The 16,691-nt window shown below is 35.3% G+C and overlaps 1 protein-coding gene across 4 annotated transcripts in view; it reads right to left on the bottom strand.

Moving 5' to 3' along the window:
* Positions 1 to 16,691, bottom strand: part of LOC140164582 (active breakpoint cluster region-related protein-like) — a 92,978-nt gene that overhangs the window by 49,365 nt on the left and 26,922 nt on the right. For all 4 annotated transcript variants that reach the window (XM_072187887.1, XM_072187886.1, XM_072187890.1 and 1 more), the window contains exons 3-6: positions 14,836 to 14,952; positions 10,731 to 10,916; positions 8,249 to 8,399; positions 3,007 to 3,059 (exon numbers count right to left, since the gene is read on the bottom strand). In XM_072187887.1, coding sequence (XP_072043988.1) covers positions 3,007 to 3,059; positions 8,249 to 8,399; positions 10,731 to 10,916; positions 14,836 to 14,952 — 507 coding nt within the window. The remainder of the gene's footprint in view (positions 1 to 3,006; positions 3,060 to 8,248; positions 8,400 to 10,730; positions 10,917 to 14,835; positions 14,953 to 16,691) is intronic.

Genomic DNA, 16,691 nt, shown 5'->3' with positions numbered 1-16,691 from the left:
AGTGTAAAGAAGCTAGGTGATGTTTAATTACTACCAGTCATTTGTGCATGTCATTTGGCCTGGCTGAGGAGCTTGTCTTAAAAATGATGGATACGACCACAGGTTATAAAGAAACAGACAAATGAGCATCATCCGTTAATGAGAACCAATCATTGCACAAAGTGCAAGTGATGATAAATACTGCTTGCTTCACCCACTCTGCACATGTTAATGCTGTTATGGCATGCATGTTTCGAAGTGCAGTCTTAATATAATATACAAACCGTGAAACGCAAACAAGCACAAATACAGTGTATGATTTGATAGACACAAGTGATAGAGAAATCGGCCCTCATGGATTGTGAATTGCAAGAATTCTCATTCCATAAAAAGCATGGGCACTTAGCCCATTTGCGTAGGATTTGTTTCTAGTATTAGTCTTTGCAATTCAATTTATTGCTACTTTGTTTACAATTTTATGCATTTTAGTTTATACCAGACCTGTTGCTAATAGTAATACTAGTAATAAGGTACAATGTCCAATGCTGACTGTCGCAAGTGGTCGGATATCAAAAGTATGACAGCACTATCACAACCAAAACATTGTATGATGAAACGCTTCTTCATTGTAATGTTTTTGTTGTGATCAGACGTCATATCCTGCTGTCAGATAGAAGGTACAGCATGGATAAACCACTACATTAAACTTAATAGATCATCAAATTAATAGACCAGAAAGAAAGGATCACAAAGGGCAGCACAAACCACACAAATCTAGATTATTGTCGTTAGTACAGAGATGTTGCAAGTTTGTAGGAAAATAGTGTCCGCTTAATGTGGCCACTCTTTCTGCCGTAAAACCAATACCTTTGTCCATTACAGTACAGTCCAACCTACATGTATCTTATCCATCCATGATTGAAGTATTGGCCTGATAAGTGAAAAATCCGGAAAAGTGATTTATATGTAATTCTGTATTGAATGTCTGAAGTGCTAACATTGAGAAAGTTTTTCTAAGTTTTCTGGAAATGGGTTAATACCACTGAAAAATGGTATTTGAGTGCTTCATGCCAAATAGTTACGTACGTACGTCCGTCTAAATGCTTCAGTGCATGAAATCAAGCTCTCAAGCATTTTCTATGAAGATCATATGTCCAGATAACAGAGAGATCCATATAAAAGAGGTCCGGATATTAAAAGGAGGTTGGACTGTACATTAAAAGAGCAACACATACTTCAAGTGATGTCAGCATGAATTTAGATAAGAATGTTGCTGTAAACTGAACCTCCCTAAAACCTGCACCTTATTGCACATATTTTGAGCAAATATTTCCCAATTAATTTGAAATTTCTCCTTTTCAGTTGTTTCCCTCATAGGCAATGCTCCTACTGCTTATATATTTCAATATTAAATAAACCTTAGCAGTCCTCAGGGTTCAAGAGAGATTACTGTATCAACAACGTATTAATTTGTTGGTTTCAACATTTAGAAAATACTCTTTTGTTATTATATAATCCGATTAATTCTGGTTGCGACCATTCTGAATTTAACTTTTGACCTTGACTTCAAACTATTGTTCACAATATCCTGAATAATTTCCTTTTATGTATATTTATATACTTCTACAGTAACGAGACGGCCAATTATTTTGTTAGAGTGGACAGCAAACTAAACATTGCAACAAGTTGTCATGTTATGCAAATGTAATATCTGCATTTTTGTCATTTTACAGGATAAGATTTGTTTCACTCTTTTTACATGTACTTTATTTTTTCTCACTTTTTTTTACAGGAGAAGATTTTTCATTCTTTTTCTTGTTTTTAAAACTTAAATTATTTAATTAAAATGTTAAAGCTTCCGAGACCATTAATAACTAAAGTTTGCCCGAAATGTCACATATCATGATGTTCTTGTACTGACCTGATGACGTGACAATAGCGTGCAATATGTGACAAGATCATGATCCTTCCCTGTTTCCTAACTTATCTTCCTTTCTTTATCCTCTCTCTCTTTCCTTCGTTCCCTTGTTGAATTCCTTAATTGCCCTTTCATCATATTGGAAAACTAAAACACTCGCCATGTCCTAGACCCTACATACATACAAATAAGTTTTTGAGTGTGTTGTAAATAGCTTCCCATCTCTGCATTATCATCAGGAGTAGGATTCACATGAGCACAAAATCTTGAGAATTTCCATCTTTTGGGTGTGTTTATAGCCATGATTTATGTCAACACCAAGATATTGAGAGGTTTTACAAGTAAACATAAGACCATGAAATTCTTTAGATTTGTTGGTCAAGTTGGATCCCGTAAAGATTTGCCTATAAATGGCGCACATGGGCTCCTGTGCCTTACATGTAGAGTAAATTTCATATACAAATATGAGCTCCCTCCTCTGAAAGCCCCAACAAGAATTAAGTGTCTGTGCCCTTACTTGCCAGTGGTTTGTTTTTTTATGGGAGGGCACTTTTGGTGTGTGCCTACAATTAAGTTATGTCAAGAAGCCCATAGCTATACGCCATTAGGCGAATCATTACGGTATACCTGTAGGCTTATAAACGTTGAGTTCTATCACATGATGAAGCTATAAATGCGGGTATAAATGGCCAAGTATATTTCATGCTCTATACACTAAGCAACATCCTAAGAAATCAACAATCTCAAGATATGGCCTTGTGTGTTTTAGGGGAAAACACACACGCTATATCAGCAACATGTTTGGCTTTATGGGTCATTCATGTCTGTATCTTTATGAATAGAACAACATGAACTTTGATCGATACATAAAATGTGTGGCAATAATATGAAGAAGGTAGTATATGTAGGATTAGAGTAAAGACAATTCTGTCTATGAACAACAGGATGCAATGTACAGTTGGTTTATGAGCTTGGCAGTGGCAAGAGAATTCATCTTGTTTCTGTTATTGTGAGAATCTGAATCTTGTTTCTCTCATCTAACTATATGCAATCTGTTTATTTGATTTAAATTTTTAATTATTATTTCAATAAGATCTATGTGTACTTACATCCAACACTAGTGTTAGCTTAGTTATCCTCTGTAGTGGACTGTGTAACATTGCTGCAAAAACAAGACAAAAAAAAACACTTTAAATTAATGTGAATGATTAAGTAATAGGATTATGCATTTCGACAACAGCGCAGCACAGAGCCGTAGCCAGGGGATGCCAGGTGCGATTCACACTTCCCAAAATGAAAAACAAAGTCTACTTTTTCTGTAAAAAACAAAAACCAGTCCCTTTTTGAAGGAATAATTTACAAAAGGCCCACTTTTGGCGGAAAACCCTGGTGGGGTCACTCAACTTGCAATACTGACCGCACGATCGTTACCAAAATCATGCGGAAAAAGGGGTCATTTTAGGGCTTGTCCATGGACAAAATTGTCTGTGAAATTGGAAAAATAGGGGTGTTTTATCGCACAAATGTCCACGAAATTGAAAAAAAAGGGGTTCTTATTGTTTTCTCCCGATCACGTGGATAGCTGGCCAGATAAATAACAAATAAATTTGGTTTCCTACTTCGTACTCACGCCAAATTTTGCAATAGCCAATTTATTTGGAGGGGTACTACAAGTACTTGAATTTTGTGATGAAAAAAAACTATTCATAAAATCCTCGTCCTTGAAATAGGGTCAAAATAGCAAATGTGTCCTCAGAATCTATAAAATAGGGGTATTTCAGAGTACCATTTTGTCCTTGTTTTAGAGTAAAAAAGGGGGTAAAATTTCATGATTTGTCCTTGAAATCTACTGCAAAAGGGGGTGATTTGTACTTGTGGTAACGGTCCTATGTGTCCCCCCTGCCAGGGAGTGACCCCACCGGGCGGAAAACACTGAACCATGCCTGCATGAACAACATTTTGTTGCCAAGGTTGTCTCTCTCCACCTAATTATGTGAATGGGTAGCTGCTTGCTTGTTGCAAGGTGGACTTAAGCTAGTTTCCCAAGAATTGTGTCACAAAGGTACAAATGCATCTCAAATACTTTTTATGTTACCTTGGTCCAAAATCAGGTGAATTTTGGTCCTAAATTGGCCTAAATAAGATGACCACCAAAGGTTTTGGATGATTTTATCAAGCTGTTAATTTGAGCTAGGGTACAACTCCGGGGTATACACCTTGTCGGTCAGTATGCCCCTGGTAAAAATGCTATTTGAGAAAGTCAATACCAGCACTTTTGGATGAACTGAAAGGTTAGACTTTTCTTTCAAACATTTTTTCTGTCTCATTTTGTCTTGTTTGAAGTCAGACGCATCGCAAGCAGGGCACCGGGCGTCCATGAGCACCCCACTTTTTTACATTTTGTACAATTTTAAAACTTTTTTGCACCGTTTTGAACTTTTTTGCAGCTTTTTCGGAGCTTCGCGTAACTTTGGGCGCCCCACTTTTTGTCACCTTGCTACACATCTGTTTGAAGTACAATCACGAAACAATCATTAAGTGCAGTAGTACACGTAAAATGTGTGAGTAAGAAATACCACATTTAGGAAATGTGTTAAACACATGAATGTATTCATATCAAGGATTTAAATTTGTAAACTCACTCCCTTGCCCTGCACATATTCTATATCCTATTCCTGTATTATTCACTACGACCCCATAATCCAAAACACATCAAAAAGAATATCACCACTTGTTAGAATAAATTAATTAAAAGAAATTTAATAGATATGAACACATTTGGAGAATTTTGTTAGCTGCAGTATGACAGCATAAACTTATGTAAAACATAATCTGAATGATTGAGAAATTAATGCTTGAATGTAATTTGGTGTGATTTGAAATAAAAATTCTTTTGCTGTGTGTATGGATATGTTCGATGACACACACACATAAATTTGGGACTTTATTGATGCGCAAGTAACAAAAATCAAAATATAATTTTCACCAATTAAGCATTCATATTAATCTTATTGCTTTTATTTATTAGTGTTTAAGTTTACGACCACTCCAACATGTGGGGACTTTCTTTATGTGATGTGTGTATTGTATATAACTAGGACTCTTTATGAGTTCATACATGTATTTAGGTTAGGAATTACTCTTGGTTTTAGTTCCTTATTAACCACACTGGACACTGATATATCACTCCATATATAGTCATTGTACTGTACATGTAGTGTTAGTTGATGAATTTGCACATACTACACTGTCATGGGTCCTACTTTATATGTGTTGAGGAAGTGTTTGACCCATATTCTACAAATGCCAAGGGCAGCATGACAATTGTCCTATTTAAATCTTGGTACAAATGTGTAATAATGTAAACTGACTGGATATGTGTGTGTGATTGAAACCCTCAACTACATGAAAACATTAACTCTTAAAAAAGTGTGGTCACATTTGATTAACCCTAACCCAACCAAGTCTCACTAAAGCTCACTATAAAACCACTCTGCATGCATGCATTCCATGTGACTTGATGATGCAATCAGCCTAAGTCATATATACCCAGGGAATTGCTGCCCGGGCAGTCTAACCTCGGTGGCTACAGGTCGGTGGTCGTGTGCGTGGCATGCGAGGGGTCCCGGGTTCGAATCCCGGGGGACAGTACCAAGTGACTTCTTTCTTCACCTTCTCTCCTTTTTTGTTTCTTCTTTCCCTTCCGATAGCAAAAAAATCATGGGTAGGGTTGGGTTTAAGAAGATTCCAAATAAAATATAATCTACATGTAACTAGATATCTAGTCAATTTTGATCAGAAAACATGTTAAATATCAGACTTGAAACTGACCGGCTTTAGTGAAAAAAAACTGCAAATGCTCGAAAAAGCTGAAAAACATCATGAAATTGGGGTCTAATAGTTCAAATTGGACTGAAAATTTAAAGAAAACACAGAAATTTGAGCAACAAAAAAAAGCTGAAATCGGGTAAAACTTGACAAATTTCGGGTCTCAAATTTGGCAATCATTGTCAAATTTTATATGATTTTTGGTCCAAAAAGACCAAGTGCACAAATATGAATATTATTCTAACAGACTTTTGGACGTCAAAAATTCACATTTTGTTCTATTTTTTATTAAAAATTCTAAAAAATTAGATACATGGGCATGGAATCTCCTTTGAAGACTGTGATTACAGAATAATATCCCTAGCAGGACTAGAAGAGACTTTTAGAATATGATAAGAGTAATTTTGGGGATTTGATACTCCTAGTGGGAGACTCGAAACTAGCACTAGTCTCGCTTTTTTTGTTCTTGTATCCAGAAACCCCCGGGCAAATATGTGCATAGTTCTAAAATTCTAAATTATTCAATTACATGTATAGCTATCAGAATATTTGTTTGAAGAACTTAAATGGGAGTTTCATATTATTTTTATTCAGGCAAATTGGTGTTCAACACCTGAGCAGATCAAACAGAACATCACTGTCATCACATATTAATCATTTCTAGGCAAATAAGACAAAATGTCTAAAACTAAAACAAATAGATAATTATCCCGGCAGATTCATCAATTGTACTTATTAAACATCAGTTTGTTTTCAAACCATTTTCTTTCATGCTATTTAAATGAGCTCACATGTGAGTTTCTGTTTTGATATTAACACAGTACCACAAATCTCACTTCCTGCATTAGGTCCTATGCCCTGTATGTGACTGTTTGGGGATTTTTTTTTCCAGATTGTTTAGTCGGTTGATCATAATGAATTATGATTAAATTGGGTGGGTTTGAACAAAGTTCACATGTGGTGCTTTTTCCAACAAAAAAATTCAACATTTTTCATAATTGTAGCTTTAAAGCCACATATCTTTGTTTTAACAAAAAGTACAAGAATCCAGACTCTGCAGTTTATAGAGAAGTAAATAACATAACTCCAAATTACTTTGCTATACGTATGGCAGACCTCAATATGAATGCATTCTTGTTCGTGATCAGCATTTATCATTTTGCATGATAGTGCCACAAGTGCAGTTTCTTAACAGTTGCATTTGAAGATGCCAACATTTGCTCACTTTTGGGCCTTTGCAGAAAAAAAGCCCAAGGTGCACTATTTTGGTATGGTCCCATGTATTACAATCCAATATGGCAGACATACCATAGCATAGTCAGGATTCTCTCATCTAATCCCATATGCTGGTGATGCAACCATGCAGGACCTAGAATTTGATGAGAACCATAGAATCGATTCTCATAAGATTCGGTTGCGAGAATCTACTTCTCTCATTGTATCATACAGTAAGTGCAGTGACTATGATGGATTTTGATTCTCGCAAACCAAGACGCCGAATCTATGCTCCACCATGTAAATGCCTTGATTCAAATCTGCACTACAAATCCAACATGGCATTACTCTCAACATGAGATGAGACAGACTCTAGTTATTATGAAGCCAGATGAAATTTAACATTTTTCAAATTATGCACAAAGAGTAAAAGGTTTCTCTATTCCCAGTCCATGTGGTTAAAAGTGTACGTATTTTCTTTATATAAACCTACATGTCATATTAGTTATCCCACATGACACTGCATAATATCAGAGCTTGAACAAGATTTGTTTGCAATATTCTCATTTTTCGTGGAAACTGAATGAAACTAAGTCTTCAGCAAAGGCTAGCAAATGAAGAAATTATTACTTTGTTGATTTGTATTTGAACAAATACCAGGAAGTAATATGCGTCATATATAAATACAAATAAAATCTTACAATTGATTCAGTTTGCCCAACCCTCATGATTTTCAGTTGTTCGGGAATCCACCGGGGCCGAATTTGGAATTCTGCAAAAATAGGCAAATCATAACTATGTGGTATTCATCAAAGGGTCTACAGCTTTTCCAGCTTTCTGTCTCTATCTCAGAAGTCTTTCCACTCATATGCCCCTACCATTTTGCATATTTCCTTGTCCGCTGGTATGCCCAGGGGTGGCTTTAGGGCTTCAGTCCCCCCCCCTAATTTTCTGCCAAATTTTGGGTACATTCCAGCCACTCATCACCCCTTTCAAATGTCCAACCCTAGCCGCCTTCAAGTTTGCTGTCGGTCAATGTGCATTTTAGTCAATATTCCAAAATCTTAACCCCATGGGTGCTAGTCTATTGGCCAACTTATCGGCCTCTAAGAACTATTTTGATTGGTTAGAAAGAGGACTCTATCATGTATTGAGCCAATATCAGAGATATAGTAAGAATAATCAGTAGGGCTGAAGGGAAATTAAGCTTCAAATTGCTGAGATATCTAAAACCTCTATTATGATTGGTTACTCGGATGATTATATCATGCAATTAACCAATCAGGGGTATTGTAAGATTGTACCTACCTTCTAATGTGACCATCTCTCCAGTAGGTAGTTTGACAGTCTGTTGTGCGACAGCAGCAAAGGCTGGGTTCTCCTGTCTCTGTCTCTGTAACACTTCCATACACTTCTTGTAGTTTGCTACATACTCTTCATGAACACCAAAATTACTTGCCTACAACAAAAATTACACAAGGAAGAAAGAATAAGATGATTTTACTGAAATGGTTATTCTCATACAAATGTGATACAGTCACGGTGCGATGTTTGAAGATTGTGTTGTCATTTTGGACAAATTATTTGAACTTTTTCTACTTCGAACCACAGAGTGAAAACTAACATGCGTATCTTGTAGTTTGAAATGATGTCAATTAACTGACATATTTATCTTAATTCATTTGATACTGCAGTTCTTAGGTTGTCACAGAAAACATCTGTGCAGAACAATGACTTTTGATTACTGCTTAGGCCTAAAAAAAGTTTTGATTGGCATAACATCAAAAGAATTAGGGTAGGTTGGTAGGGTTTTTTAACATAAAAAGAATTGGGGTAGGTATGTAGGGTTTTTTTACTTTTGCTGTAAATTGCATTTGATAAAGGCCTTGGAACTTTTTTTTCTTCAGTTTTTTTTTATTTAACTTTTTTGCACAAAAAAAAAAGGTCGGGCCTACTTTTAGGGTCGGTTGGGTTACACCAATCAAACAATTTTTTAGGCCTTAGTGAAAAAAAAAACAAACATGTGATTTACTTTACAAACTCATCATTATAGTCATAAGCAGCAACATTTTTTTATTATAAAATTTACAAAACAAAGTCTATCAAATGTTTGAAGGTTATAAAACCAGTCTTAAAATGGATGCATTTCACATTGTGATTAATTCATATGAATTCAACCGATGAGATAAAACTACTTTTACAGCTTTTGACTCCTATAACAAAGTGGTATTGTGATAATAGAGGTCATAATGTGAGAAAAACTAGTACTGTCACACCTAATTGAAATTAAATGGAACAGTAAAACTGTGGTCATGCACAATTAAGTCACATGTCAGGAATTTCTTTTGTTTCCATTGTGTAAGAAGCATTACAAATATATTCATATAAAAAAATGGTTTGAATTTTGATGACAGTTTGCATGGCCATGGCCATTTATATTGTGATATTACATTGTATCAATGTCAAAATTGAATGCGACCCTTAAATCAAGCAATGAGAAAAATATCACCAGTTGATTTTTAATTATGCACTAATTTACCATATAAATCTTTATGTTCTTTAAATACCCAATGTTTACAACTATATCTTGGCTTTCTAGCACACATTTGATTGTTGATGGTATTTACATAAAATAAAAGCTGATTTAGATCTTCTCTGTTTAGATACACAAATCCGAAAACCAACCATCATGACATTGTCCTCATTTCGCTTGATTGGATCACACATGGCAGAGATTAAAATCATCTCATATGGCCTGATGACATCATGTGGATTATGTATAGGGATTGCATGGGTAAATGGCAAGTTATGGAATATGACCCATTTCCCACTCAACCATGAACATTTTATTCATGTTAAAAGTGCAATATTTCATAAAAACCTATTAATGACTTATGTAGGCAATTTTCTAAATGTTATTTCACAATGTATACTTTTGTTTTTTGTTTTTATGCAATTTATTGCCAATTGTTATTTCACAATGTATACTTTTGTTTTTTGTTTTTATGCAATTTATTGCCAATATTACTTAAATATTTAAATCAATTACGTTTATTTTTATAATGTAGTTCTTGTATGTAATTGGCCAACAGGCCACAACTTGGCAATATAATAATATCAATCAAAAAATCAAATATTGTACCAAGAAGAATGCGACATATCTGGATAATTGACAACATTAGTAAATATTGGCTGCTTAGTTTATAGAGTTCAAGTATTTTGTTGTCTTTTAAATAATCAAATAGGAATAGAAATCAAATGTGTGTGAAATTGTACTTATCATACAACTGATTCAAACCCATGATAAGAGTGTGAGAAGAAAATTACATAATTTTGTCATACAAATCTAGATTCTAGCTACAAGCGATTGGTGTTTTTTTAATGTGCGATAAATCAATATTAATACTGAAAATTAATTGGAAAAGTATATTATAAGTTATTCACTAAATCAAGAAATCTAAATAAAAATCATTAAAACAAATCACATTTTTGAATTTTTGTAAAGAGTATAATTATGTGTGCTAACATATACCCTGGAAGTGATAAGACCCAACATGGTCTAATAAAGGTGGAAGGTCACATTTTAGTTAAAATGTTGGGGGGAGTTTAATGGAGCTTCATATTTTATCAACACTGTCATATTCGTCCTTTTTGCCATAACTTTTTTTTTTGTCGACTTCTCCTTCAAGTTTGCGCCATTTATAAAATAAATACTCCTTTTCGCCAGTGATTTTGCCTTTTAAACACAATTATTTTAACTTAAAATTTCACATCAAAATCAAATTCTAACCAATAGCTTGAAGGAATCCCCATATGTCTCATATGTTGTCCATTTTTGCAGCTTTGGCTCCATATGGTTACAGAATCTACGATGGATCTCAGTGAGTTCAGGAATCTTGAAGAATATGATGTCATAGTCCTCCATAGATAGGATGGGTTGTGTGGTCTGGATGTTCAGTTTGATGTTCTTCATCATCTGCAAGGATAAGAGGAAAAATGGAAAATATAAATAAAAATTCCTCTAAAAAGGAATGGGGCTGAAAATTGCATCTGATTGCATCAATTGGAAACATGTGTAGTAAACAATGAAAGATTGTAATATGTGTAAGGCATATCTATATGCTGGGGAAAAAGTGTAGAATGCAATGCAAGACAATTAGATGCAAAATAATGCCACAAGTATTGCAAAGCTTGGGTTGCCATTTCGGTCATTATACATTTTGGTTTGTTTGTTTGTTTGTTTGTTTGTTTAAACAGTCGCTCCGTGTGGAGACACGATTGGTCCTGACATGTAATTTGCCAATGCTTTTGAGGTTGGCTCAAGCAGAGCTATCCTATTTAGAACACATGCGGCGGATGACATGATCGAGCCGGCAACTCGTGGAACCGCCCGGCCATATGGCATTTTCCATATACTCGGTTAATTTTGTGGGGTTAATTATCGAACCCCAACGGTTTTAGCTTGTATTTATATTATTTATCAACATAGGCCTATTTGTTTGTGATATTTCAAGCGCTTTAAAATTTCAAAATAATCCCATTCAATTACACGGTTGACGATGAAAATTTACTGAATTTAGGGACTGCACGTCATACACCACCTGTTAGAACATATAGGCTTGCAAATTTGATTCCTAGGGAGGGCACATATGTATTTAAGCAGAAATCAGTTCCATGACCTTCCGTTTTGGACAAAAAATCTTTTGCCAAGATTATTCAAGAAGTAAACATAAGAAGGACCCATCTGCAATAGCTGCCAGGTGCCATTTTGTTTAGGTATGTACAGTATAGAATGCAGAGATGGCCAAATATCCATAGGGCAGCTATTGCAGATATAGCACAATTTCTTGCACTGCCCATCATGATATAAATTAAGTTCAGTGACCTCACTGACTCATTACATGCATGATTTTAGGTACACATTAAATAAAAATATTGATATAATTATGCAATGCTTAGACCTAAATAGGTCAATTATTGATCTGTTAATTAAGGTAAAATGTATATCTGTATTGGTTATTTATGTGATTGAGTGAGTATGTTTATACCACAAAATTACAAATACATTTAGGTGTGTATTTATTTGCATATGTGCAAAAACTGATATCATTCTTTATGGATTTATTTCAATTCATGGTGGGTTGGAAAATAAATGTTAAACTTTGCCCTGGTTTGAGTAAAAATTAAACCAAAACAAATAGGCAATATGTTGAAACTGTGCAATTTGGGCGGGAATTTGGGCTATTCCAGTTGAAAACCATACACCCCCTATGGAAGACATAACCTTTAATCACTCACACAGGAAGTGTAGATTTCAAATGGAGTCGCCCATTCAGGTGAAATTCACACTCCCTGTGTGGGAGACTGGAGGATGCACTCACATATATTGGCATGCATCATGTGCCTGTCAACAGACCTCCATTTTTCAGCAAATCTGCCACCCAATGACCCCTTTTCATCAGCTTACACCCAATGACCTGTTTTTTTCAATTTACACCACTGCAATTTTGTGCATGCTAAGTTGCAATTTTAGCTTCAAAATGGCACATTTTTGCAAAATTTTCCCCATAAAGGATTTTTTCACGGTCAATGACACCCAATTTTTTTCGTTTCCACACATAATAACCCCTATTTTCTTGGAGCCGCCACTGAATGACCCCCTTTTTTTCGACAAAATTGCTACTGATAGACCCTTAGTTTTGTACCCAATTAGGTACAGGTATGTGCCTTTCATATTCAATTGTCCCACCATGTCTCCCATAGGGGATGAATGTGTATGAATTTCAACTGGAATAGCTCAATAAAGGTGTGCACTATAATTTCAGGAAGCATTTAACAAAAGCCATGCTTACATACTGTAAAATCGGTAATTTTCGAGCATGTAATTTTTTTATTTTGAACCACATTGATTGTTTTTAATTTCGCAATTTTGAGTTTTCTTACAATCCATAGACCTATGCATTAAAACAACATATTCATGTGTTTTATTTTCACGGTAGCTGTGTTGCACGTGAAAAGCGTGAAAATTAATGTACCACGAAAATGTCCAATTTTACAGTAGTACACTTCTCTAATTAGTGATATATTCCGATGATATTTAAATTGTATCTAAAATTCAAAGCTAATCAGTGGACTTTGGATTTGACGAGTGAGCTTCAGGATATTAGGTATGGCCTCTGTGTGTCACCAGACTTTTTTGTTGAATTTGTCCTTTATCTTTTTTGAAACATGATTTTTTTTTTTCAAAATGTAAAAGTTAAATTTTGAGGGTAATGGTTAGGTGTTAAGGTAATTCAAAATCTTTGTTTGCTTGCTGTATTACCAGCCTGCCCATTTTTGTCCAGGATTTCCCACCAAATTTTAGGGAAAATTAAAAAAAAATACTTTGCCGGCGTTTTATATTTAAATACAGATGAAGAACATTAGTATTTTGATATAGTGGTTTGAAAATGTTATTCTCAAATTATCATATTTGTGTTATTTTTGGCTATTTCCCCATTATAAATGAGTAAAAAATAGTATAAATTGTGTAACTTAATTTTTAATTAGGAACATGACTGCAAAAAAAGGAAGGGGGAGCCAACAGAATGTGACTGTAATTTGTGCAATCGGTCACACCAAACAAAACAGATTTCAGATTAGAGGGTGGTGATTTAGAATGAGGGTTATAATTAGATATATGGATTTAACAATGAAATAAGACAATCAATTTTCTTTAAAAATTTTGCTTTGATTTATAAATTTAAGAATGTCAAATGTTTACATTTTATAAAACCACAGAACCAATAATGTAAGCATATTTAATCAATGTTACATTATGATTATGAAAGTTCAAACATGATAAGAGTAACAGTCAGCAATGTTTTTATGCCTCCGATGTCATGTTTACCAGAAATGTTTTCATTAGAAACAAAAGTTACAAGTACATGCCATGCGCCAAGTCCGCCAATATACAATTTCTGTTTAAGTTCTAAAACTCTTTTTGAAATTTTTGAAACTACTAAACTTAAAAAACAGCCCAATTCACATATCATCTGCACACACAGGTATCCCACTTGATGTGATTGGGTCATCATGTGAACAGTCATGTGGGCATTAAAGCTTGGCCGGTGGACCTCCGTAGCAAGGTATGCCCCTGCACAACTGCGCATGGCTGACACTCAAGGGGTCCCTGGTTCAAAACCGCACCCAAATAAATAATTTCTGTACTTCTTCTTTCTTTCTTCCTTCCTTCCCCTCGGCAAAAAGCAACTGGGGTGTTAGGGTTGACACAAGCAAATTGGCTGATCATCCCCTTTCACTTGTCTTTTGTCACACTTTATATTTCTGGAGTACATCCCTGGGAACTTGGCCTATCCTCACAATAGGCTGTGTGCACTGTGAGTCAATTAGTCAATTATTGTATAACTATAACTATACCAAGATAAAGGGCAAACAATCTTTAACACGCCAATTTGAGCAAATAATTATTACAATATGAAATATGGTGTGTTGAATTATTTTTATCAAAATATAGTTCCGTGTCTTGTCGGCAAATATAGTGGCATTATTTAAAAATAGGTTTCTAGATATTAAATAAAAAAATCACTCTTACAATGGAAGGAAGGAAGGAAACAAGCAAGCAAGTATGCAAGCAAGCAAGCAAGCAAGCAAGGAAGGAATAAAGGAAGAAGGAAAGGAAGAAAGGAAAGAAGGTAGGGAGGAAGGAAATAAGGTATAAGGAGAAGGTAGGAGGAAGGAATGAAGGAAGAAGGAAAGGAAGGAAGGAAAGAAGGTAGGGAAAAGAAAAGAACAGGGAGGGAGCTAGGAAGGAAGGAAAGGAAGGAAAGAATGTAGGGAGGAAGAAGTTATGTATGATGGAAGCTAGGAATCTTATAAGATCAAATGAGTCTCACCTTGAGTAGCTCCTCCATCAATTTGATATATTTCTTCTCGCTTTCTAGGATTCCATTTAGGAGCATTCTTCTGATGTTGAGATCTTCTACTTCTGGTGTGGACAGCCTGTGATCTATCTGTAACCAAATATAAATTTAATCAAAATAATTTTAATCATGTCAAATAAAATGAAACAAATATCATACAACCATGAAAAATAAAACATTTACTGCTTAAAAATGTGTATAGATGATCATGATATTGTGGCTGAGAGCCAAAAGGCCATAAGTGCAATCATATACAGTGGCGTACCGTGGCCGCCCCAACCCCGCGGGGCTGAAGAAGAAACAATTTTGCCGCCCCTTCTTTAACAGCCCGAAAAGGTTGACCCAATTTTTTTTTCACGGTCGTTTGAAAAAGTGAAGAGCAAAAAAAAAAAAAAAAAAAAAAGGGTTTTAGGCGCTAGCGCACTAAAAACAACCTTTTTCAAAATTTTTATGCTTTTTCAATTTTTTATGCCCCTTTTATTTGCTAATTCGCTTTGCCGCCCCTTCGCTTTTGGCCCTGTTTTGGCCGCCCTGTTTTTGCCGCCTTCTTCTTCTTCCGCCCTTCGTTTTTTTGCCGCCCCTAGTTTGACCCGGGGCTGGCGCCCCCAAAGCCCCCCCCCAAAATACGCGCATGATATAGAAAAACATTTAGGGCCTTTTGGAAAAGTTGAAATACAAGTAACTTCCTCTAGAGTAATTTTACAAATCATTGTTCAAAAAAAAATAAACATTTAAATTTCTCAAGAAGTTTCAAAGGGCAAATCTGCCAACCCTAGACTTTCATTGTCACTAATGTCAGTATTCAAACATAATACAGTTTTGATGGGGTTTTTCCTTTATTATTAATAGTTTCACAAACATAAATCAGTGCAGTGAGTACACTCCATAATTATAATTGGATTCAATGATTACACATTGTAGAATTTGTATTATGACCAATTCATATGTAAATATTGACTATTAGTACTACATAGAGGAGCATTTCAAAATGATTTATACTTCTACAGGTAATTCTTGGACATATGTACGATTTATGGTCGAGGTATCCTGACAAAATATGAGGGGGAAATGTTTAAATGTTATGCTCCATTTAATATACCACTGGACTGGCAAATTGACAAATTGTGGGAGAGCACATTGCCAAATCAGAAGAAATTGATGGAGATTTTGGTTAACTGTGGTGATCCAGAGAAGATGAGAAATTTCCCCTGGGTATGTTGTGGGATTCCTTCTAGAATTTGTGAATGGACTGTGAGCAAAATATTCCAGTACTAGGAGAAACCTATAGCGCTCATTCTACAAAATCCGGTGCCAATAGCCTTTTTCCTTAGCAATTTGCAAAATTGCTAAGGTCTGTTTCTGTCAAGTTCTTTGTTTCTTTCTTTCTTTACCTAGCTGGGGGGTTTCCAACCCCCCGAGCTAGGTACTGTTTTACTATCGGATCTTTACCTAGCTGGGGGTTTACAACCCCCCAGCTAGGTACTGTTTTGCTATCGGATCTTTCTTTCTTCTTCTTTCTGGCAATAATTTCAAAATGCTTCTACTCCTACATGTTACACCCTACAATTACGTAACTTGCACATATGTATTGGCTATATCCAGTGCCCATAGTGTCTAAACAGAATTGGGGTCAAAGGTCATTAAGGGGGCATTTCGGTATTTAACCAAATATCTTCAAAATGCTTCTTCTGCCACATATTATATAGTACAATGATGTCATTTACATATATGCATCGGCTATACCACACACCTATAACTTGCATACAGAATTGGGGTCAAAGGTCATGAGGGGGTAAAATCTTACAATTGCATTATCTGGACATCTGTAA

This window comes from Amphiura filiformis, chromosome 11, assembly GCF_039555335.1.
Source record: "Amphiura filiformis chromosome 11, Afil_fr2py, whole genome shotgun sequence".
Lineage (NCBI taxonomy): Eukaryota > Metazoa > Echinodermata > Ophiuroidea > Amphilepidida > Amphiuridae > Amphiura > Amphiura filiformis.
Note: the sequence above shows the minus strand (reverse complement) of the source record. Positions and strands in the feature narration are given on the sequence as shown.